The 23,063-nt window shown below is 37.5% G+C and overlaps 1 protein-coding gene across 2 annotated transcripts in view; it reads left to right on the top strand.

Annotated features, from left to right (window-relative positions):
* The window catches only part of LOC127964064 (nuclear receptor corepressor 2), a 116,895-nt gene that overhangs the window by 44,027 nt on the left and 49,805 nt on the right, over window positions 1-23,063 (top strand). For both annotated transcript variants that reach the window (XM_052564214.1, XM_052564215.1), the window contains exons 4-8: window positions 3,736-3,913; window positions 13,932-14,120; window positions 15,664-15,777; window positions 21,681-21,737; window positions 22,382-22,434. In XM_052564214.1, the coding sequence (XP_052420174.1) occupies window positions 3,736-3,913; window positions 13,932-14,120; window positions 15,664-15,777; window positions 21,681-21,737; window positions 22,382-22,434 (591 nt within the window). The remainder of the gene's footprint in view (window positions 1-3,735; window positions 3,914-13,931; window positions 14,121-15,663; window positions 15,778-21,680; window positions 21,738-22,381; window positions 22,435-23,063) is intronic.

The following is a 23,063-nucleotide window of genomic DNA, read 5'->3' on the forward strand; positions in this document are numbered from 1 at the left end:
CCACCAGTGAACACATCAGTGCAGAGACACAAATGAATGTGAATAGTCAAGATGCAACACACCAGTGCTTTCCTCTCATTCTGCTGAAATCGAGAAGCTCTGCAAAAAAAATAAAAAGTTTTTATGATATTTCAGATTGTAATCTATTGGATGATTTTGATGTAATCTATTTTAGGATTATTAGCGAAAGGCACTAAATCTTTATTTCTCTTGTGTGCCTGCTTCTGTTATTGTATGTGACATTAAATTATATATGTTCTTTCAATTAATCAATATTCTAAAGTTCTATAGTTTGGCAGCTAAAACATAATTCGGCTCTTTAACATTTTGTTTTAGGATTTTGTTCTCAAATAATTGTTGCAGTCACATTAGAGAAATTTTGTGGGGAAAAGGTTCATTGTCACCGCTCAATGAGAAGTCATTTTCAAACCAAGCAGCATTCTCTTGGTAAATGCATAGAATCCATGTGACCCACCCATTTCAGAATCTTTTGAAATTTCAGGATTTTGTCTTTGAAAATTATCTGAACAATGATGAATGTGACCGCACCTTTAGTCTGTTGAATAGGTCTGGCACGATCATTAATGTTACTGATTTTAACCACGGAGTCAATAACAGACCCAGCTTGGCCTGTTACATCATATTTGCTGTCATTATTTTGCATTATAAAAGTCTATATGAAACTGTACATTGGCCAAACCAGTACTGACATCATCCATTAACAAAGCCATGTTGATTCAATTTGTAGAGCTATCACTAACAGTTATTTTGGTAATCAAGCAATCAGTCGATTATTCTGCAGATTAATCGAGTAATCGTATACTTGTAATGAATTTTTTTTTGTGGTAATAAAAATCGACCTAAGCTAAGAAGAGCCTTTTAAATTACTTTAAATACATATTTTGCCCAATTTTTACGACAGAAATGCTACAGCCACTGTAATTTATTGAAAATGTGGACATCAAAAAATGTAAACTCAGAGTGAGGGTTTAAACTTAAATTCTGAAAAGTGCAGTTAGCATAATGAAAAATACAGTAATGTATTCTCTAGGGGGGCTCCGATCAGGATTTTTAAGACCGATCACAGAAAGCAGTGTCTGCCAGTCAGATCACCAATACTGATATTTTTAAAGCCTTCTTTTTATCATGTAGAAATTATTTATAGCATTGATCCAGTCAAGATTTTTGGACATTTATTCAGAGCCTAAATTTCATTTTTGAAAATGAATTCCCCTCTTGTGAGATGGGATTTTTTTATTTAATGGGTTGGAGGGGGGCATTTAGACTTAATAGGTTATTTATTTCATTTTAATCTGGACTACAGCATGCTCTAGATATTGTTTGAAAGTGTTTTGATTATTTATTTTTCATTCACACATTTACATTGGGCTCCATTAGTTAATATTAGTTCATTTATTAGTTAACATAAACTGCCAATGAAAAATTCTTCTAAACATTCATTAATCTTAGGTATTCCAATATTTAATAACATGTTGTTGAAATCCAAAGTTGCAACTGTTATTTAATAAGCTAAAATGAACTAAGATTTAGTATTTAAGTATTTTTTTAAACAAAGATTAATAACTTCTGTTGCAAATGTAACTATATATTTTTCTGTATTGCTTTATTGTATTTAAATGTTCAGTTATTTTTGCTATGAGAAAAAATTATTTAACCTGTATAATGACCACTTTTTTAAAATTAAATTTCAATACTGTTATAATACCGTTTACCGTGATAAAAGAATTAGCAATTAATCGCAACAGGAACATTTTATACTGGCATGTCCCTAGCCATGACTGAGCAATTGTATAATAAGGAACATTGTCTGATGGCTTTTCCTCTCCTTCCATCAAATTCTTTGAAGATGTCTTTTGTCTGTAGCCTTCACATATCACGCTAAATTTCCTGCTCTGTTTCATTGTCTGCGTGGTGTGGAATGGCTCACATGCATTTACGTCAGCATTTGTTTGTATAAATCACAGTCAGTGCTGGAGTCTGTGTGTACTGTTTATTTAGACTGGGTAGACTGTGTAATTAATATGAGGGATACACCCATTTATGTTTTCAACAGTGTACAACCCAAACGTTTAGACACACCCACACTCTTTTATCCCCTCGAGAGCATATACACTCAAGCTCTTTAGGTTTACACCTCGGCAAACATTGTCTGGTGTGTCTTAAGAATCTTTATGACCTGATTTCACCTCTGGTTATGTCTTACCGTTTTTAAATGCAAAATATGTGCAGGGCATTGTGGATGTGTTTTCCATATGTCTAACAGACAAAGTCTGCACTATGCTTGTGATCTGTGGCCAAAATAATGAGGATGTGTAGATGTTTAGGTGTATAGAGTGCATATGTGTGCATTTAGTGTGTTCCTGTGTATAATCTCTGGCTGTGTCACAGGAAGGGAAGTCTTTTGAAAACTGGGTGTTAGTGTGCACATGTGGTTTTAGTGTGATGTGTACTGTTGCCGTTCAGGGTTATTGAGTTTATGTGTGTGTGTAAATGTGTTTGCTCTTGATCGGCCTGAGCTACAGGAAGGCCTGTGAACCACCAGATCATACAAAGTACAGCAACTTGCCCTATTTGGGCCTCAATCAAAACATGTACAAGTAGACCGGGATGGTAATGCAAAATAAAACCAATGTTTCGAACACTGATAACATGCATTTGGGAACACAATATGCACCATGAAATAAGATTGTATTTTTTCTTACACCCTAAAGATTTATTTAAAAAAATATTAATTATAATAAGAACAACATATATTATTATTATTATAGATTCATGTTGTGGTCATGTTTTGGTGTATCAGAGTCACTGATTAGAAAGCAGTGCTTTATCTGCAGCTGTATATGTGTTTGTGTGTGTGTATATAACAGAAAGGTCAGGTGTTTGGTGGCAAGCGAGAACAAGAGTTGATGTGTATGTGTGATTGATGTGGATCGCGTATTCGTGTGAGGGTCAAGCACCTCTCCTTTCCTCTTATATCTCACACTCTGTCCACCAGCATCAAGGTAAGTTTACTCTTCGCACTCTTGTGTGAAAAGGCTCACTCCTGTACCGAGCACAGCATGGCACTGTTGCCTCCGCAGCACTCAAACATTGCCATGGTTAAGCTCATCTTTGTTCTCAGTGAGCTGTACTTATCAGATTATTTCTGAAATAATTGCATAGATCCTGACCTGTCCTGACTGCTCTTGTAAAACTGGGTGTTTCATTAGACCCATACTTAATGGATGTTTAGCACTGGGGTTATGATGGGATGTCTGTGTGGTTTCTCAGTCATTCAGGTCGTTTTATTGTATCCTGTTGATTTTATTAGACATGTTTATTTTTCTCTCGTTTATTTAAATAAATGCGTCATATGTCAACTCTTTAGGTATGTATAGCATTTCTAAAATCTTGTCAATAGTTAATTGCTATTTGTTGTAACAAATTCAGTTCAGCCCATTCTGGTAATAAGTGTCCTTTTTTAATGATCCTATTAATTCCCAGTGGATAAAATCAAGTCTTGCCCTCGTTATCAATTGAAAGCGTTTTATGTCACTGGAATCTTATTCACCCATCTGTGGTCTGTTGTGGTCTTCTAGTCTAACTTTTGGTAAATGTCAGTGTGTGTGTGTAAAAAGATGAAACTGCTTTAACCGTTTAATCCTGACATTCTTTATGATTAGACTATTGTATGTCCCATAATTCACTTCTCTTCTTGCTCTTTTCTGCCTACAGAGGTCAAGAGCCCCACATCCGATATGAACACATTTACCTACAGGACCCCGGCAGCCAATCAGAAGTGGAATACTCCGAGATGAAGCGTGCTCGCTTGGAAATCGGGACAGAGTCTCTTATTCGTCACTCAGCTCATCGTCAGCCCCTCACCTTGGGTGGAGCTGAGGAAATGGCAAAGGTTTGTTTTTCATCATAGATGTTAAATACCTAGAAGACATATTTGTAACTATTGCTAGTCAATGATATGCTAGTGTTCTCATATTGGTGGAAAAAAGATGCAAGTCCGTTGCTAATTACAGTCTGCAACTGATGGCATTCACACATTTTTAACCTTTAATCTTAAATGTAAATTACCATTTAGGAGTGGGTGATATACTGATAGACACTATTAACCGATAGAGATTTTGGACTATCGTCTCAATCACAGTGTTGTGCTACATGGTCATGAAAACTCAAAGTTTGCACATGTTTTCTTTGTGGTTTAAAAACAAGTGACTTTAAATGAAATGCATTCAGCAGCAATAGACAACTAATTTTGCTATATGTCAGAGAGGCCCGCAAACGTGTAGACAACATTATTTTTTTTTTCACTTGTATGTTTCAAAATGCCTGTCTTCACAAGAATCCCTGTAAACACACTAATTTAGGTGTTAAGTGAAAGCCCTTGACTAATTCACTTTTGTAGCTTTAATAAAAAGGAAATATTTATTTTACACAGTGAAGAATATGCAGTGTTTTTACACATTTAATTACTTTATACAACGTGTGTAGCATTACTTATTTATTTGTTCTACTCTAGTCTTATTGCTTGTACTTAGTTTTTCTATTCTTATTTAATCACTGTTAAAAAAAAAAAGTTTACTTCAGTGAGCTTGTTTTTTTTTTTAAATCATTTTTTAATTATTTTTTTTTTAATCTAGGCTATTCGCTTGTTAAGTCTGAAGTCCAAACGCTCTATCAGTTACCACAAGAAAACAACAAAAGGTGCTAATATAAACTCAAAATGTGATAGAATACTAGCAAAAAAGTTATAATCTTAACTTTTAACTCCAAACCGAAGTCCCAGATAGGCAGACAAAAATATTAAAAAAAATATATAAAATTTATTTGTGTTTGGGATGCTGTGAGCATGGAGACTGTATTGCATACCGTAAGTTTGAAAGCGTTTAGCTTAAATTATTAATATGTATAAACAGTGCTCATAAATGGCTGCTGAGGTCGTATTCTCAAGTGAAGTGAGTTGAGGCTTGGACCCGGAAACAGCGCTTCTTACGTTATCACTTAACAACTGAATTATTAGTTTTTGGTGATATTGACAATGGTGACAAAAAATAATTTATGAAAAAAGAAATGTGTAATAATTTATGTAATAAAGACTATCACTAAAAATAACTATATTGTGAAATTTTTACAGTGAACTAAAATTTTTATTAATAAAATACATTTAGCATTTCTTATTTGTTTTACTGTAGTTTTTTTTATCCTATTGCCTACATATCAGGTATGTGCGGGACTGCATTTACATTTACATTTATTCATTTAGCTGACACTTTTATCCAAAGCGACTTACAATTGCTTTATATGTCAGAGGTCGCACGCCTCTGGAGTAACTAGGGGTTAAGTGTCTTGCTCAGGGACACATTGATTTCTCATAGTGGATTCAAACTCGGGTCTGTTAGCTTGTTGGCTTCTTTTCATTATCTCTGCATGCCTGCGACTTCATTTCCTAAAGAGCATGTTTTTTCAAGTGCAGGAATTTTTAATCGCCTCTTTTTGTTCGTTTTGTTTTTAGATGATATACCCTACATGATGAAGTGTGTTTTTAAAAAGCCATTTTAATGCCATTCCTTGATACAATTTCCAATTTGTTTTGACTTGTGTTTTAAAATGTTTATTAAAAATTAGTTAAAAATTATTTCAGGATATTGATTGATTTTCCATTGTTCTACATTCCACTATGAATTTTTTTTATATATATGGTCGCCTAAAATTAAATGATGATAATGTGAGGCAAGCATAGGCTAAGGCATAATTGTGACCAATTTTTAGTTGAATTCATTGAGGTATTTGACATTGTGATTCATAGAATAAGTATTTCAAATGTAGGCTATTATATACTTTATATTTTATATATATATTTTATAACCCTCTTTTTTTGAGTTTATTGCTTTTAGACTAGTCGGATACAAAACTTCATTCAAATTAGTCGTTGCGCACATACCTACTTATTAGTTTCTTATTTAATTACGGACTGTTTACTTCTCTTCAGTGATGTTTTTTTTATTTTTTTTTAAACCTAGACTATTTAAATGTGATGTTGACATCGATGACAAAAACATATGAATTTATTTATTAAAAAAACTATTTGGTATCAACATTGTTTCTCATAAAGACCTTATTTAAATCAAGAATAATAACATTGTGACATATCGTTGCAGTGAAATAAAATTACTCATATAGTGATATAAGATTACTACCATTCAAATGTTTTTCACAAAACTATTAAGTCGCCCAAAATACAATGTCAAGCAAAGTACATGACTGCCCTTGTATTTTGCTCCACCCATGAAACCTTAAGTTTGTATACCGGTTCAATGGTTTTGTGTGTAATTGGCAGCAACCTAAAAAGTATCTTTAAATTTAGCATTAGTTGTGACAAACAGAGAGCTTACTCTGAATCCTCAGGCTTGTGCATTGTGATAATTGCAGGATTAGGCTAGAAAGGATGCTGCATGCTGTACCTGGATTAATCTGACTGTGGAGAAGAGCGATAATAAGTCTGTTCAGCAGATTATCACTTAGTCCATATTTATTGGCCTCATAAATCAGCCTGTCTGTTTCCGTTGGCCTGTGTTTTTATCATCCTGGCCAGCACTGCCATTTACCACTACAAAGGCCTGCTGGGAACCGGCATGTGTGTGTAGACACTGTTTGGGTTGTGAGTGTCTAAAAGATTTCATCTTAAAGAGTTATGTCATTAATACCAGAACTTCTGACTTTACAGCTGTGGTTTTATATTTTAGACTGTAAGGGAATGAATTTGTTTGTGGTGTAACGGTAAACGGCACAGGCAGATGTTTGGACTAACTCTTCAACTTCTTAGGAAATCTGTTCTAGGTCAGCGGCTCTGTGAAACGTGTAGGTGGAATATAGCCTCTCTATAATAACATACTGCTGCCTCACACCATGTGAGATCCATTTCTGGTGCTTTACAACTGAAGGTGTCACCAGACTGTATCAGGTTTTGCCAAGTGTGCATCACAAAGCCAATAATGTGAGTGTTTATTGACTGCTTGAAAGACTCGCACTATTCTCTTCCTCACAGGAACAATGAGAACCAGTAGATGAGTCAAACTGTGCGGGAAGAGTCACAAATGTTGCTGGCAGAATTTTTTATTGCATTGGCTATAGACAAATCCGGCGAAACACGGAAGTAAAGCAGCGCCGCTATTACTGCGTGCCTTTGCTGCTAAGGAAGTAGCAGAAGTAGCGTGTTGGTCCCGTAGGCAGCTGTAGCAGATGTTAGCTCAAGCTGTACGAAAAGTTATTTTTATTAGTACGTATGCTGTCCAGTGATGCCGGGAAGAGCGTGTTGTGTGGTTGGCAGTTTTAACAACACAAAACTACAGGCCTGGAATAAAACCGTTTGTGAAATTCACGAGCCTTTGTTGCACATTGACTGCCCATGTTTACGGCCATACGGATTACACAGAGTTCCTGGTAGAGCGGAGGGGTATTTATTGTTTGAATTTCGAAATAAAATTGACAGAATGTGAGAGCTGAGTTTTTTTTAAGTAACCTGTCTGTCTGGTCTGTCGGTCTCCGTGTCCTCTTTGCTTCGTGATTTTTCTGTGCGTGAGAAAATGGATGTGTGGTGTGAGAGCATGTGAAAAGCGTTTATTGCATTTGTATTAGTTGTTTGAAGAGTAAAAAAAATCAATGGGTCTTAACCATTGACTGTGTTTGTAACGCAATTACAGTCGGCAAGTCGGTCGGACTAAAAGGGGAAAAAATAATTAATTAAAGCACATTTAGCTGAGGACAGCTTGCTGAGGACAACTTCCTCAATCTCAATCAGTTTAATGCCGGATTCGCACAAAGATTATTCTTGAAAGATGGAGCAGTTCCCTCTTTGTCTGGAGAAGGCGTTGTTTATGGACCACAATGGTAAGTGCATTTTATTATTTAAGTTGGTGCGTTGTTATGGCTGTGCAAAAAAATTTAATGCGGTTTTCATGCACATCTCGTCAGTAAAAATGCTCCTGTGATTATAAGTTCATCTCCAGCACCTGTTCCTGCCCACTAGCTTCTCAAAACTAGCCCAATCGCGTTCTCCAATTGTGTTTCCAAGAGGGCAGCCTGTGCTCAGCTGCTGTCGAATCACAACACTGGAACCGCTGGCCCAATCAGAACTCGTTACATATTTCTGAAGGAGGGTCTTTATAGAACATCAGCCCGTTTTTATGACAGTGAAAACAGCGGTATACAGATAGGTGAATTGTGTGAAAAATACTTTTTTTTTTTAAACTCGAAACATGAACACGTTATATTGCACACTGTAAACAGAATCAAAGCTTCAAAAAAGTGCGAAAAATGGGACCTTTAATAAAATACATTATGTAAGCTTCCCTTACTGTCAGATGTTCTCTGAAATTAAAAGAATACTCAACATTGTAATTTCTATTAGTGAAGTCTATTTATTATGAAAGCATCTGTAAATAATACAGTTAAAATGGTGAAAATATGTGAACGATTGCATTGCTAGCTGAAGCTATGCCCCTAAATTGTTCTGCTTGTGCTCCTTTTTTTTAGTCAGTGGCTACAGTTCTCCTTGTAAAAACAGTATGGAGCCATGTAAACCATTTAGAAAAAACATGTTATATGTTGGGTTAGGGTTAGGGTTAGGGTTGACATAACAAATGGGTTCCCTATTTGAGTCATTGTTAATGTAATCAATTGTTACAAATTAATATAGGTTTGGGACATCATGAGTGAGTAATCAGTGAGTATCCAGCTGAAGGTTTGACAGTCTTGTGAGCAAATAATCTGTATGTTTTATGACCTTATTTCAGTGACTTCAAAAAATTTTTTTTTTCTCTAACTACGCATAAAGTTGTTTTCTCAAAAACACAATCATGTACATACATGCTATTTACATATCATTATAGCCCAGACTTTAGCCATGTATATGTTTATAAGCAACCAAAAAAGAACAAAAGTCAGGGCATGTCAAAACTTCTCCAGGCCTCAAAACCCCCTTAGACCTCAGAGCGTTAATGTTCATCTCTGAGTTTGTGTGTGTGTGTGTGTGTGTAGCGGGATTAAGGTCACTGTGATCACACCTCCTGCTTGTGGTGTGATGTAAAGGGCAGAATGATTATACCCTCAGAGCAAGACTGTGTGTGTTGTGTGCTAAGGTCTGTGTGATCACACTCCCGATCCAGAGATGTTGTGCTGAGTTATGACTCCCCCCTAAAGCTTTTGTGTGTTTTTATCAGCCATGACAATATGGGGCTTGGAGGCAGAACTGTGTGTGTGTGTAAGTGGAAGCCATTGTGCAACAGTAATTAATTAGTAATGAATCTGACCTAGATGTGATGGTTGAGTGGTTGAGGATATATACATGAGGATATGAGTGCATTTGGGTGAGAGACAGACGGCGAGACATTTGAAAGGACACTCAAGTCAAAGTGGACAGAGGAAATCTCTCATCCTCTTTATATAAGAGCTGTCACACTCGATGACACTCATGAAACTGAGCGAGTGGAACTGAAAGCTCAGGGAGGAGAAGAGTTTCTCACATGCACACTGGTGTGTGTGTGTGTGTGTGTGTGTGTGTGCCGTTTTCAGCATACCTGCAGCACTCTGACAGGTGTGAACCAGCACGTCTGCGTCTAATGGCTTGTTACAGCTCAGGGTGTCAGATGACTTGTGTTACCCTGACATTCTATGATTCATAAACGTTTTATTGAGTCAGAGCTCAGAACTGGATTTTACATGTTCTTCACATACTCTTGGAAGTTCGTCAGAACGTCTATTCTGGGTTGAACAATGGATTCTGGAGAATTATGCATGACATTTGATCCTAGGGTGTTTTGTAGGTTTGTTTTGGAGTTGCTTACTGGGCTAGGAAAATGCTTCTCCTTTAGGTCTTTGAATCCAGTGTAAAATAGTATTTTTCCACCTGGCAAAAGTCAGATTGCTAAAACCCTATTTGCAATCTCAGTGACTTTGTTGTTGAGTATTGGCAGTTGCTTGGTCGCTTGTAGTCATTCCTAGTTCTGGGTGCCCTAGTAATGCTTTTTACTATGATATTTTGAGGGATCATTCCTATCTGCAACAGATATAAAATGTGAATACACTCACATACGTGCTTGTATGTCCACAGTGGAGAGCTGTTTAGCCACAGCTGTTGTCATGGCAGCTGAGAGCTTTCATGTAGAAAGAAGTGGTGGAAATGTCACCAGAATGCATAATCCATAATCACACAGTCAAAATATCATTGCGTTTAAGTAGTTCAGCAGAAATGTCTCGCATCATGTGATCTGTGAATTTTCTTTTTCTTGAAGATTTTGTAATGTCACGAGAATATTTTGTCTTAAATGTTAGTTTAGAAAATGAGTTTGTACTGTCAAGTTTTTTTTTTTTTTTTTTTTTTTTTTTTTTTTTTATAAAGAAGTCTCTTACGAACACTCTATGAAATCTAGTTCTTTATTTTTTATTTTATTTGTTTCAGAATATTTTCTGAATTCAGTCGTAATGGTTTGTTTAATGGTTTATTTTAATGGTTTATATTAGAGGTCGACCGATAATGGATTTTGCTGATACCAATAGCTAGGATGGACCACACTGGCCGATACAGATTAATTAAAAGATTTTTTTTTTTTAAATGGATACTGAACAAAAACAACATTACTGTTTTTAAAAAAAAAAACGGTACACAATTCTGTTTTAGCATGTCTAATTATATGAATGCATAAAACAACTTAATTAATTCTTTTTTTTTCTTAAAGAAGCCTTATAATGTTCAGAAATTCTGTGTTGTGTATTTAACATTTTCTCTTTATCAAATCACGGCATGAAACATTAATTTCATTGATCTTTTAGTTACTGAAAATTAAGCAACCTTTTTTTGGCAAACAAAGGGGATTTACTTTTAAAATTAAAATATAGAAGAAATGTTGTGTGATTTATTCCTTAAAAAATAATGTTTGTGTCGTTTAAGTAGTGGTAGTAGGCTAAGTACATTCTACTGAAAAATAGACTTCAAAACAAACCAGACTTATTTTGCTGGGTTGCCGTGAATACCTTTACAGTTCTGTATATGTGATGTGATGATAGTTTTACTCGAATCAAACGGTCATGAAGGCTTTTTCAGAGCAGTTCTGTAGATTTTGTTCATGTGTTTATGTCCTCATTTAGTGTGACGGCAGAGGCTGAAATCACTGCGAGCGTCACGCGTGCTTCAGTATGTGTGTAAATGAATAAATGAAACCTCACTTCTGCGCCATTTATTAAATGAGTCATGCAGAACATGCAGGATTCATATTTAAATAGACTTCTGTGGCTTAATAGTTACAGATACTAGTCCATATTGTGATTTGATTTCACGATACTTTTGATTAATTCATTCAAAATTTGACAAATTTCGTGACTGTGGCGAGTGGGGCGGGGCCGAGAGGCGTGGGAACGAGGAGTGAGGCCAGGTGTAGTGATTGGAGATGAGCTACACCTGAGCCCCACCGTCGGTATCGAGTCCCACGTAGGAGATGGAAGGATATAAAACTGGAGTGACGACCGTGAAGGACGAGAGAGGACCAGGCCTGGGATATTATTTTATGTGTTTGCTTTTTATTTGTGCGCGTCAGTCACCGTGAGGGGCTGACGCGCTGTTTTGTTTATCTTTTGAATTATTAAAATTATGTTTTGACTGTGCGCCGGTTCCCGCCTCCTTCTTCCCGATGAATAGGAAGTCGTTATCGTTACAGTGACATTTTAAACTGTAAATTCCGTTTTTATGACTAGATCCCACGATTCCGTCCACGTTTTCCGCATCACAGAAATCATTCTGATATGCTGAATTGCTACTCAAGAAACAGTTCTTATTATTATCAGTGTTGAAAACAGTTGTGCTGCTTGGTATTTCTGTGTGAAAGCTGTAATGTGTACTTTTTTTTAGGATTCAATGAATAGAAAGTTAAAAAGAACAGCATTTGATTGATTTAATGCATCTTCTGAAATGATATATTTTTTAAATCTCACTGATCTTAAACTTTTGAACTGTCGTGTACACTTACTGCTGACTCTCTTTCAGCCTGGATGACTTGGTTGATTGATAAATGAATAAGTCTCACAAATGCACTTATGGGTGTTAAATGAACTTGAATGTGTGTATGTTTGAACAGCATTTCATGGAGAAATAAATGGGGATAAGCACTCAACACACCTTTAGTTCACATACACACACCACACCTTTGTCTCTGCCCCACTTTAACCCCGCAAAGGTTTCAGTCAGTCTGTGTGTGTTGGCACTTGTATCTGTTTGTGTGAAGGTTACTGCCGTGCATATCCATGTCTTAGCACTCAGGTTTGTGTTTATGTAAAGCTGCTTGGGGTTTTAATTCTCATACTCACATTTTGGTTCTTGGTTGGTTCTTGTTACTGAGACTTGGCAGGATTATAGCGCTTGTCCTTGAATGTAATTGTGTGGGGTTAACAAGGCACTTTTCATTCTACACCGTGTGTGTGAGAGAGCGAAAGAGAGAGAGAGTGATTGTGTAAATACAGATTTGAGTCCTAAAGTGACTCCTCTATCAAATCCTTTTCAAGTGTTAAATCCCGCCTGAAGTTTGGAATGCCTCTAGGACTGTGTTTTGAACATTAGCAGAGCTCTCAGGCCGTCCTTGGACATTTGAGCTTTGTCTTCCTCTTTCCATGGACAATCTGGAATTGGGGCAACACATTTAAATTGTCAGGGGTTTCATAAAGATGAGAATATTTGTTTCAGCCTTTGTTTTGGCCACGGAAGCATGGTAGCGTTCAGAACAAGGCCCGCTACCATGCTTTCGCGGCCAAAACAAAGGCCGAAACATCAAGTCAAAAAATTATGTCCGACCCACTTCCCTTCTTCCGGCGTACTGCCATTCGATTTACCACCCCTGATGACGTTTACAATTTTCTTAATCAGCAAATTGAACTAAACAAACCACAAACCTATAATATTTAAACATAAATAATAAACAAGAAAATACACTTTCTTAAATGGCTTGTTCTTTTTTGTTGTTGTGTGGTTGTGTCCAGTCCATGCGTCTGCCTGAGTTATCTTTAAGGGGCGGTGAGAGAGAGAATAGCAGATACCCTCCCTGAACACTACTCTTATGTAACATTCTTTTTATGTGAGAATGAACCCAAAGGCTCCTTACCACACTTTAAACTAGCTGAATATTCAATAGCCTTAACCACTGATCTGCGGTGCGTACGTTCACCAGTTTATTATAAGAGGTGAGGCTTTTACCGCTAAACAGTCTCTAAGCGGCACTGTGTTGTAACCATGTTTTTCATAGTTTTGAACGAGAGAAGAACGGGTGCATTGTATCTATTTCCAGGAACCCAAAATGTCAAAACCTTGAAATGCCGAATAGCATTAATTAGTGGTGCTTGCCAAGGCATGCATCACTGTTGCTATTGCTCATGCTTGAGGTTAGGGGTTTGTTTAAATCCCCAAACCTAAGCATGAAACCTTCAAATGTGTTTATCCTTTGGACTTGGAATTCTTAAATGATGCGGCTTATTTTAGTGTGACTTATTTTTACCTGGTTGTGATAAAACGAGTAATTTAAGATGATGATGGAAACCTTTCATTTCATTTAATAGTAGATAAACTACCATTTAAAAGTTTATTCAGCAAGGATGTATTAAAGTGATCATTAAATTGATGAAAAGCACTGTTTCCACAAAAAATATGAAGCGGCACAACTGTTTTTAACATTGATAATATTAAGAAACACACTTGCTACTGAACAGCAGACTGCTAGCAACCACAAGTCATCCTATATGGAATTATGATTCTAAGCAGAAGTAAATATTTAATATGGATAATGTTCAGAGGAAAAAACATTTGAAAACCTCAACTTTTACAAACAAATTAAAGCATTTATCAGATCTGAATGAGTACAATGTTATGTGTGTTTATACAGGAACGCAGCAGCAGCAGTTCCATTGGAAAGATTGAGCCCATCTCTCCCGTGAGCCCAGTGCCCATGGATCCCGACCTGGACCTGGTTCCCTCTCGCCTCTCCAAAGAGGAGCTAATCCAGAACATGGACCGGGTGGATCGGGAGATCACCATGGTGGAGCAGCAGATCTGTAAACTGCGTAAAAAACAGGTAACCTTCCCCCCAGCTATCATAAAGCTGAATGGACTAGGATAAGATCCTAGAATGCATGTTCGTGTTTTTGTTTTTTTCAGAAATAGTTGGCACCAGGACAGTTTGCAAAGCGTTTTATTTAGATGAAGACTAAATTTCTTTCTAAGTACAGCTTTCAGAGCTGCAATAAGTAGATGCTTTTCATCCACAGTGCAGTTAGTGTTATGTAATTTTGGACACTCTAGTGTAGTAGCAATAGTAGATAAGTGTGTGCGGTGTGGAGTTGTGATGATTGTGTGGTTATTGCCTCAGTAGGCCACACGGTTACAAACACACTTCCTCTCTTTCCTCTCGGTCTCCTTCCCTCTCTGTTTCCTCTCCCTCTCTCTTTTTTTCTTGGTGGTGTCATTAGCAGTGGTCTACTTCAAGCGTTAATGCAGTAGTATCATTTTAGGTCACTTTAGTGGAATAATTGCAAGTATATTCGCCTATTTTATGTCTTTTAATTTGCACAAGAGTAACTGTGTGCATTACAAGATTGCATTAGAATGTATTCTCAGATATTTCTAGTCATGCCTATCGGGGCATTGCGAAAATACATAAGCAGACCGCGTTGTCTTGTAAAACAGACCCCCTCATTCACTTGAGATTTTGGACTGTGTCCAAACCGCTGCTCAATAAATCGAAGCCACCTGCGCTCCATGGGCTAGTCCATTGAGGGGGTGATTGAGGATAGGAGAGGGAGTGAAACGACTTTGAGTCTGAGTGCTTGTATAAGTACAGTCACGCTACCAAGAAAAATGAACCTCTCCTCATCTGCCCCTCAACCCCATACTGTTTTCTTTGAAAGATTTGGCATCTTTTTCAGTGAGGTAACAGACCCCAGCCATCGCTCTCCTCTCCCCTTAGGTTTCCTCCAAGCATTAAAACATCTGGGGTAATTAAATGGTATGGTAAACTTTAACGTAAAGCGAGGGAGTGATGGAGAGAAGAGAGACTATCAGATTACCGTGTGTTTGACTGTCTGCGAGGGCGGCAGGACGGCTCGTTTATTTTCTTTAACTCGGCACACACACAGCGTCTTGATCCTGCATAGAGCTGATCCATATGAGTTTGGATTCATGTTTGCAAGACGGAGGCCCCTTTCAGGATTTCATTGGAGCCAGGGCCTCTGCGTTTCTGTGTGCATCTGTGTATAAGCTGTGAAATTACTGTTGATCATCAATCTTTGACTATTAAGTTGTCTCGCTGGCTCTCTTAGCTAAAGCATTAGCGCTCCTCAGCCAGTCACAGAGCTTGTCTGATATTAGTAGTGCTTCTGATGTGGGGACAGCGTTAATAATAGGCCACGTAATATTGAATTCTTGTTGTGTCTGGCTTTTTACTCTAGCAGGGTTGCATTAATCCTCTTTTATCAGTATAAATAAGTGTTTCAATGTAAGTGTTATTTTATTTTTTACATTTGTCACTGTTGATTTATAGCAGTCAGGACTGTTAGGAAGGTCATACTCAGTTTTTTTTTTTTTAGTTATTTTTTTTTTTTTTTTTTTAATATTTTTAGCAACAGCTTGAGGAAGAAGCTGCGAAACCCCAGGAGCCGGAGCGCACCATCTCACCTCCACCCAGTGAAGCCAAACACCGCAGCCTTGTCCAGATCATCTATGATGAAAACAGGGTGAGAACAAAAAACACTGAATCTGATTACCTATATGCGCATATATATTGTATTAGACAAGTACACATGAATGTTAAATGAACAGTGGTGTTCAGAGAAGCTCATCTGTAAACAGAAGCAGGTAAGTCGAGCAGCTGTGACAGATCTTAATGAGAGAAACAAGCTTTTAAATGTGTAATGAGGTGCTGCAATCGATTGATAGTGAACTGCCCCCCCCACCATATGACTCAAACACACAGTCCATTGTGTTAAATCACACCGTTTGGCGTTTTACCATCAGTGCCCCCTCTGTTGCATAGTGTAAGCAGTAAAATATTTGACATTATGTCTTGTCACTTGTCCAGTACATTACAACTGAAAAAGTCAAAACCGAACTATTACAGAAAATTTTGAAATTTCTATACGAGTAGCATACCATTCAGGCTTCTTTGAAATACTTTAAGGCACTATGATTTGGGGTGCACTACTCTTAAGTTTACATAGTATATACTATGGATTGTGTGTAATCTGTGATGCAGCCATGAAGAGTGGCTCAGCATGCTGCATACTGCAGCATTGATGTGTCTGTGGTGCTAGTGGTCCCTCTAGTGGAGAGAGGCTAGAGGATTACAGCAAGGGGTCTTAAACCAGGGCTATTTTAGCCTATATGATTCATATATATGATGTGAAACATGTATTTGTATATTTTTCTAATGGGAAATTGACTCCAATTGCTTTATATAGCAGATATGTTACGTTTTGGTTGTGATAATCTGCCAACATCTGTATATGAAGGCACACAAAACACAGTGTTTTCCATACATAAACTCTAGGAAGATAATTCCACTTCATGAATTTCCATATTTTCTGAACTCCGTTGGATGCAAATGAGTAAATATGAAGAATGCGTCGTCAACTTTTTTCGTCCAATGCGGCAAACTGGATCAACCACTTTTCCATACATTGATTTATTTGTGGCAGCCCTCCACAATAGTGACAAATATCCACCGCCCCCTGCCATCAGCTCCCATGTCTCACACATATGGCCATGACTTTAGCTCTATATTTAGCAACTTTTTTTTCCAGAGAAGATACATACAGAGAAACCTAGCAATGTTTTTGGATAAACTGTAGCAATCGTTCAGTTGGAAGATTTCTTCAGTACTGCCCCGCAAGTGTGAAGTCTGACTGTCCTGGTGCAGTATCGCTTCACTCTGCGTTTATTCTGTGCAGTGTGCCGCAGCAGAGAAGCAGCGCATTTGTCAGTAAATGGGTATAAAGCAGCGCTGCATGAGACAAAGTAATATAGCTAAAACCAACATAAATAGTCCTTATTTATCGTAGATGTATGTTGATTTAATCAGACCACGTCGTGATTATAAATCATAATTTAAAGAATAAAGTGAGAGCGACTCCTGGTTAACATGTACTATTAATATTAGGTTGTGTTTAGTAACTATTTATACTTGTTTAATGTATGAAATGAAAACAGGATGAAACAGGAAATATGTAAATGGGAACAGCTTTATTGGGCATTCAGTTGTATTACAGTATGTGACAGTTCAGAGAGTAAAACTGATCTGAAGTTCCAAGCTTGTCTGAATGAAAACATGACGCAATGATGTCATAAATATTTTAATTAATATGTGACGTCACCTGTCTGCCACAAGTCTCAAAAAATCCTGTGGGTAAACAATGAAACATGATGACAGTTGTTGAATAATTGGACCATCTGAGAGTCCACTGCCTTTGTAGCACATTTTTTGTTTTGTTTTGTTATAGTGGTGCATAATTTCTGTTTTACTTTTTCTCGCTGTCACATCTTGTATGCATCTGAAACCACCTCCTGAGGTTTAAGTGATCGGATTATTGGCTATCCTCTTTGAATGCGCCTTGGAGGGCTTTTTTAGCACTAAATTTTAACATGCCCGTTGGAAAGCTTCATGTATCTCATGTTTCTGGATTTTACTGTTCTCTGTCTCAAGTGTATCCAGGTCTGTACATTCATTCCCTCCATCAGGTGGTTCTGGCTTCTGTCCTGCTGCGATCTTTTAATCACACCCACCATCTCTTAATCCTTTAAGGCCTCTCATGCTGGGATACTGCTAAAGAGCACTCACGCCTTCCTGTTCTCTTCCAAGAAGTGCTCGATGCTCTCTGAAATCAACATTATAGAATACAGAATTTTGTGCTGATATCATGCTGATTCATTGTGGTAGAGGAAATTGTCATATTAAATGTGCCATGTTGTTTTCCTTTGAATTTCACTTTATAATGTAAATCAAGATTCCACCAGCAAAGAAGGGTTTTGTATCCTTTCTTACAACATGTGTAAATAGCCTCTGGCTTCGAGCTATTCAATAAAACAGCTGATCAATAAAATTAACGGCAAACTAGTGTGTTTTAAGTGTGTGTACTAAATTGATTAAAATGTTCCTGTAGCTCAGTTGGTAGAGCATTGCGCTATCAAGCGCAAGGTTGGGGGTTCGATTCCCCGGGAACACATGATAGGTATAAATTGATAGCCTGAATGCACTCTAAGTCACTTTTGATAAAAGCGTCTGATAAATGCATAAATTTAAATGTTTAATTTTTAAATTTAAAAAACAGTGTGCATCAGATACAGTTGGCATTTGTATCTAGATGCATCACATGTATTTGCATCAGTAAAAACCTATTAGTTTATTTATAATTATTAGTTGATGCACTAGACTTTATTTGTTTAAAAAGTGACCAAGATTTTATGTTGATTGATTTATCTCTAAACTTTCTCAAGCGTGTTCTGTCATCACTGCTGCTGTGTGAATGACGTATCACAACACCACGGATACCTGAGGAAAAGCAGGGATTAAGTCCTTAATGTCAATCACAGATCAAATTGATTTACCATGGCAAACAGCAAATATATTTGTGGTGTTTAATGCATTTGAGACGTTGTGTTTTTCTCAGTGCATAACTGACATGTCACAGGTATATTTTTCATCTGTAAATGTTAAAGTCATGCAAATATGCACAAAGCAGCACTACGCTCACAAACACTGCTTTATCGAGAAGGGTATAACTGCAGCCTGGAGATCTCCAAATAGGGGAGGGAACTCCAAAAAGGGGTGGAAGCTCCAAACTAGGCTTGAATTCATCCCATGAGGAACTTTCACACCACAGGAACCTTTTCAGAACTATTACCAAAGTTCCAGAACTAATTGTAGAACTACCCACTTTTGGGTGTTTTCGCACCGCAGGAATTAGGTGCGATTTCAGAACTCGACTGCCTTTTTACAGAACCAAATTAGCTCCTACTCCGGAGCAGGGTCTAACCATCACTACTGGTACTATCCGTGACATAAGTAGACATTGATTGGCCAGACGTGTTTGAGAATGCCCTCACCCGCCATGATTTAAAACGCTATTTAACATACTGCAAACATTGTGTCAACTTATTTCGCAAGTATGATGAACAACAATAAATACACAGATGCTGAAGTGCAGTTATTGTACCAAATGTAGCACTGCCAGTTGTCATTGGAGATTCTTAATCTTCCTTTCCGTCATCCAATTGCATTACGTATACGTCAACGTTCCCTGTCCATTATTGTGAAACCCGCGAGATACAACAAAAACACAGCTCTGATCACAGTGTCCTCCATCCTCCTGTTGTTAACGTTATTCTTCTTTGTTAAAGTTGTTGAACATTGGGCACAAATGACATTGCTGTCGACCGGCTTATGTCACATCCTAGTACACACGGTTGTTGCGAATAAAAAAAAAAACACTTTAAATGGTACTGGGAAATAGTGCAGGCATAGTGCGAAAGGCCCTATTGATAGGCATGCGCAATCTCCACCCCACAGTAGGGTTGTGACGATGAGGAAATTTTCCCACCACTTAATCAAGGTGTGACAATACCAGTAATACCAGTATCACCGCAGGAGGCTGTGATTTTCCTCACTTTCCATCACTTTTAAATTGCTTGTAAAACCGGCGTTCACATTTTGCTTTCACTTATAGATGGCAATCTGGCATAAAGCAATTGTTCGTTCTTAGTTTGTTTGAATTTTCCCTATCTTGCTTTTAAATAGCTTAAAAGCACCATGCGCAGTTTACTTTCACTTTTGAATTAGCACGCGCTTTTGTATTTTGTTTCGAAACTAAATCATCTGCCATCGACTTTTATTTGTCGTCTGTCTCACCTTACTCGTCTGGATGGGGACTCCGAATACCAAAATATGAACCTTTCATTACCCATAATGGGGGCACTTTAATGAGTGTTTCTTATAGCAGTTTAAATGTAGTATTCATTTAATGATTTTAACGTTTAATTTAGTGATTTTTATGCTTTAAAGAGCAATTTTAGATTGTGGTGTTGTAATGTTCTGCTATCTCTTCTGCTAACCATAAAAGGTACAGCTGTCATAAAACCAGAGAGAAAGGCTGCATGGCTATTATTGTATGTGTGAGAGTCAGATGGTAATATCATTGCGTTTCTATTGGTCAGCACACTAACAGTTGATGGTTGATGGTTAGGTTGATCTATGCTAAATTTGCTTAATGGAACATCTTTTGACATTGAGTGAGACTAACTGAAATAAGCCTGGCCTATTTGGTAAACGTGTTTTATGAAACAGGCCTCCAGACATTAGATGTCAGATGACAGACACGTAAGTTAATTTATGATTTGCTGTCTGTCTGAACCAAAGAAATAAAAGCAATATTTTTTCCATTGAATCGCATTGTTGAATCGAATCAAATCGAAATGGATTCGCATCGCATTGTAATAGGGGTGAATCACATCGCATTGGTAGCTGCTTCATTTGTATCTTCAGTGTATCGTATCATTGGCTATGCATCGAGATTTCAGTTATGAGATGCACATCCCTAGTGTGTACATATGTCAGTCAAATGTAGAAAAACATACATTTAAGGGAGAGCATTGATGTAGAACACATTTTTGATTTATGCATTTTGACAATATATTTGTTTAACTGATTGATTTAGATTTTTACTTTAAAGTAATATTATCAGTTTTAGTATTATTTATTAGTAATTGAAAAATTCCAATTAAATTGCGTAACTTAAATCTGCTATTTAAATCACAACCCTCAAATGTGAAAAATAAATTGACAAAATAATCAGCAGTTAAATCGCTATTTGCTTACTTATGTGAAATCTACTGATGTAGTTCATATCTCAGGGTGGCTCACGTTGCTGTGTTCTGAATAGATGTTATATAAATGTGGGTGGTCATATTTTGTATTTTAACAGTTACAAATGAGCATTTCATCTGGTGATCAGATCTGCTCACTGAAAAAGATGATTTCAAAGTGTGAGCTGCTTGTAGTTGGGGACATAAAGATATTTCACACACAATGTTTGGATAATTGCGGGAAAACGGCTAGTAGATGAATTACTGGTAGAAAATGCCCTTTTTATGCCATCTCAAAATAATGGAATAAACCCTATCACCGCTCTTAAAGCATCAAGTTTTGTTTGCGAGAAAGAAAGGAAATGTAGTTTTAGTTTTTTTTTTTTTTTTGTTTATGTGGAAGAGAAATAGCAAGCCATAAGGTCTCCATTGTTGTTGTTTTTCTTTCTGTTACTTTCTCCCTCTCTCTCTCTCTCTCTCGCTCTCTCTGAGCAAGACGGCACAGAACATAATAGATTCTTCTTTCTTTATTGCATCTAATTAGATTACCTACCCAGCCTTCTTTCCCTCTCCCTCTCCCCTTCTCTCTCTCTCTCTTCTCTTTTAGAAAGGGAGAGGGGAGAGAGGTAGATAGCAGAGGGCAGCGAGTGTCTTCTGTTTAGAGCTCTATTAATAGTACATCCCTTATACACTGCTTTGTTTCTGTGTGTGCGCTAGAGAGAGTGTAAGGTGTGTTGCTGTGGTGATGTCCCGCTGACACGTGCGCTGTGTGTTTTTTGAACAGAAAAAGGCAGAGGAGGCTCATCGCATCCTGGAGGGACTCGGACCCCGAGTAGAGCTGGTGAGTCCACATTTCTCCTTGTATTATCCTCCTTTCACATACCCCCCCCCCCCCCAGTTAAGAAATGAATTAACTGATTTCTTAATCTTTTTTTAATATGTATTGTTTTTTTTAAATGTGATTGTATTATTTGAGGTGTATGAAAACCTACGGCTGTAACATGACCTCGATAGTGTGCAATATGAACTCCTTCAGCCTGTGTGTGACTACATGCACTGCTGCCTATTTGTTTACAACATGGCTGTTTACCTCGTGCAGAGACATTTGGCACAACACCACTCAGCATCCATCAGATTAGAAACCTAACTATAAGTGACCACCAATGCCTTGATAATCGAGGTAATAGAACAGCCCTCTCTTATCATACGCTTTGACACCGAAGAGACACACTGCCACATGTCTATTTTCCCCATTGAAAAATCCTTCGCTTGGCAGCTCAAACCAGTGTGTGATGTTGATGATAACAGATGGTTTTAGATGTGGTATTGGAGAGGACACACTCCTCTGTGTTTCTGGGCTTGGCTGAAAAATGGGACGGTAGAAAAAGAGAAGTTCTCCCATAGCTGGGATGCACTGATGTGACCGCGGTGTGTGTGTGTGTGTGTGAAACTGAACTCCACTGCTTTCATCTGTCTCCCCTACAGCCTTTGTATAACCAGCCGTCTGATACCAAGCAGTACCATGAGAACATCAAGATGTGAGTATACTTCTCTGTATCTCTCATTGTTTCATTCAGAACCATAAACTACTCCATCCACTGAGAGACTGAGATCTGTAGCTCAAACAATTAAAAGCATGCTTATTTGCCACCACCTTTACTGCAGAGTTTATAATGATTATGTGATATTGCTGAATTACGCTTGAAATGCAATCAGCAGTGAAGCGAACTCGTTTCACTATATTCTTTTTCCTCCTTTATATGTGAGCCCTGTCTGAGAGATGGTTTCTGAGTGCTGTCTGAGAGGTGCGCACGCGTGAAGACTGTGCTCATGGAGCACGGGAGCATTGAATGGATTATTTTGCAACTTTATAGGCCTTGAACAGTTAAATACACTTTTGTGTGTCAAAATGTTTGTCTTTGCAAGTATCCTCATAAACGCATGGAACAGTGTATTGAATCCGGGCAGCTCTTAAAGTGACAGCAGTCTAATGTTCCTGCTCTCTGTCATTCATGTTAATCAAACAACAAAATAGAGAAAATCTCTCAATGCTCCTGACTAAATCACTATTGCAACTTTAATAAACAGAAATGTATATTTAATTTACACAGTGAGAGTAAGCAGTATTTTTATACATTTGATTACTTTGTACAATGTGTGTAACATT

This window comes from Carassius gibelio, chromosome B8, assembly GCF_023724105.1.
Source record: "Carassius gibelio isolate Cgi1373 ecotype wild population from Czech Republic chromosome B8, carGib1.2-hapl.c, whole genome shotgun sequence".
Lineage (NCBI taxonomy): Eukaryota > Metazoa > Chordata > Actinopteri > Cypriniformes > Cyprinidae > Carassius > Carassius gibelio.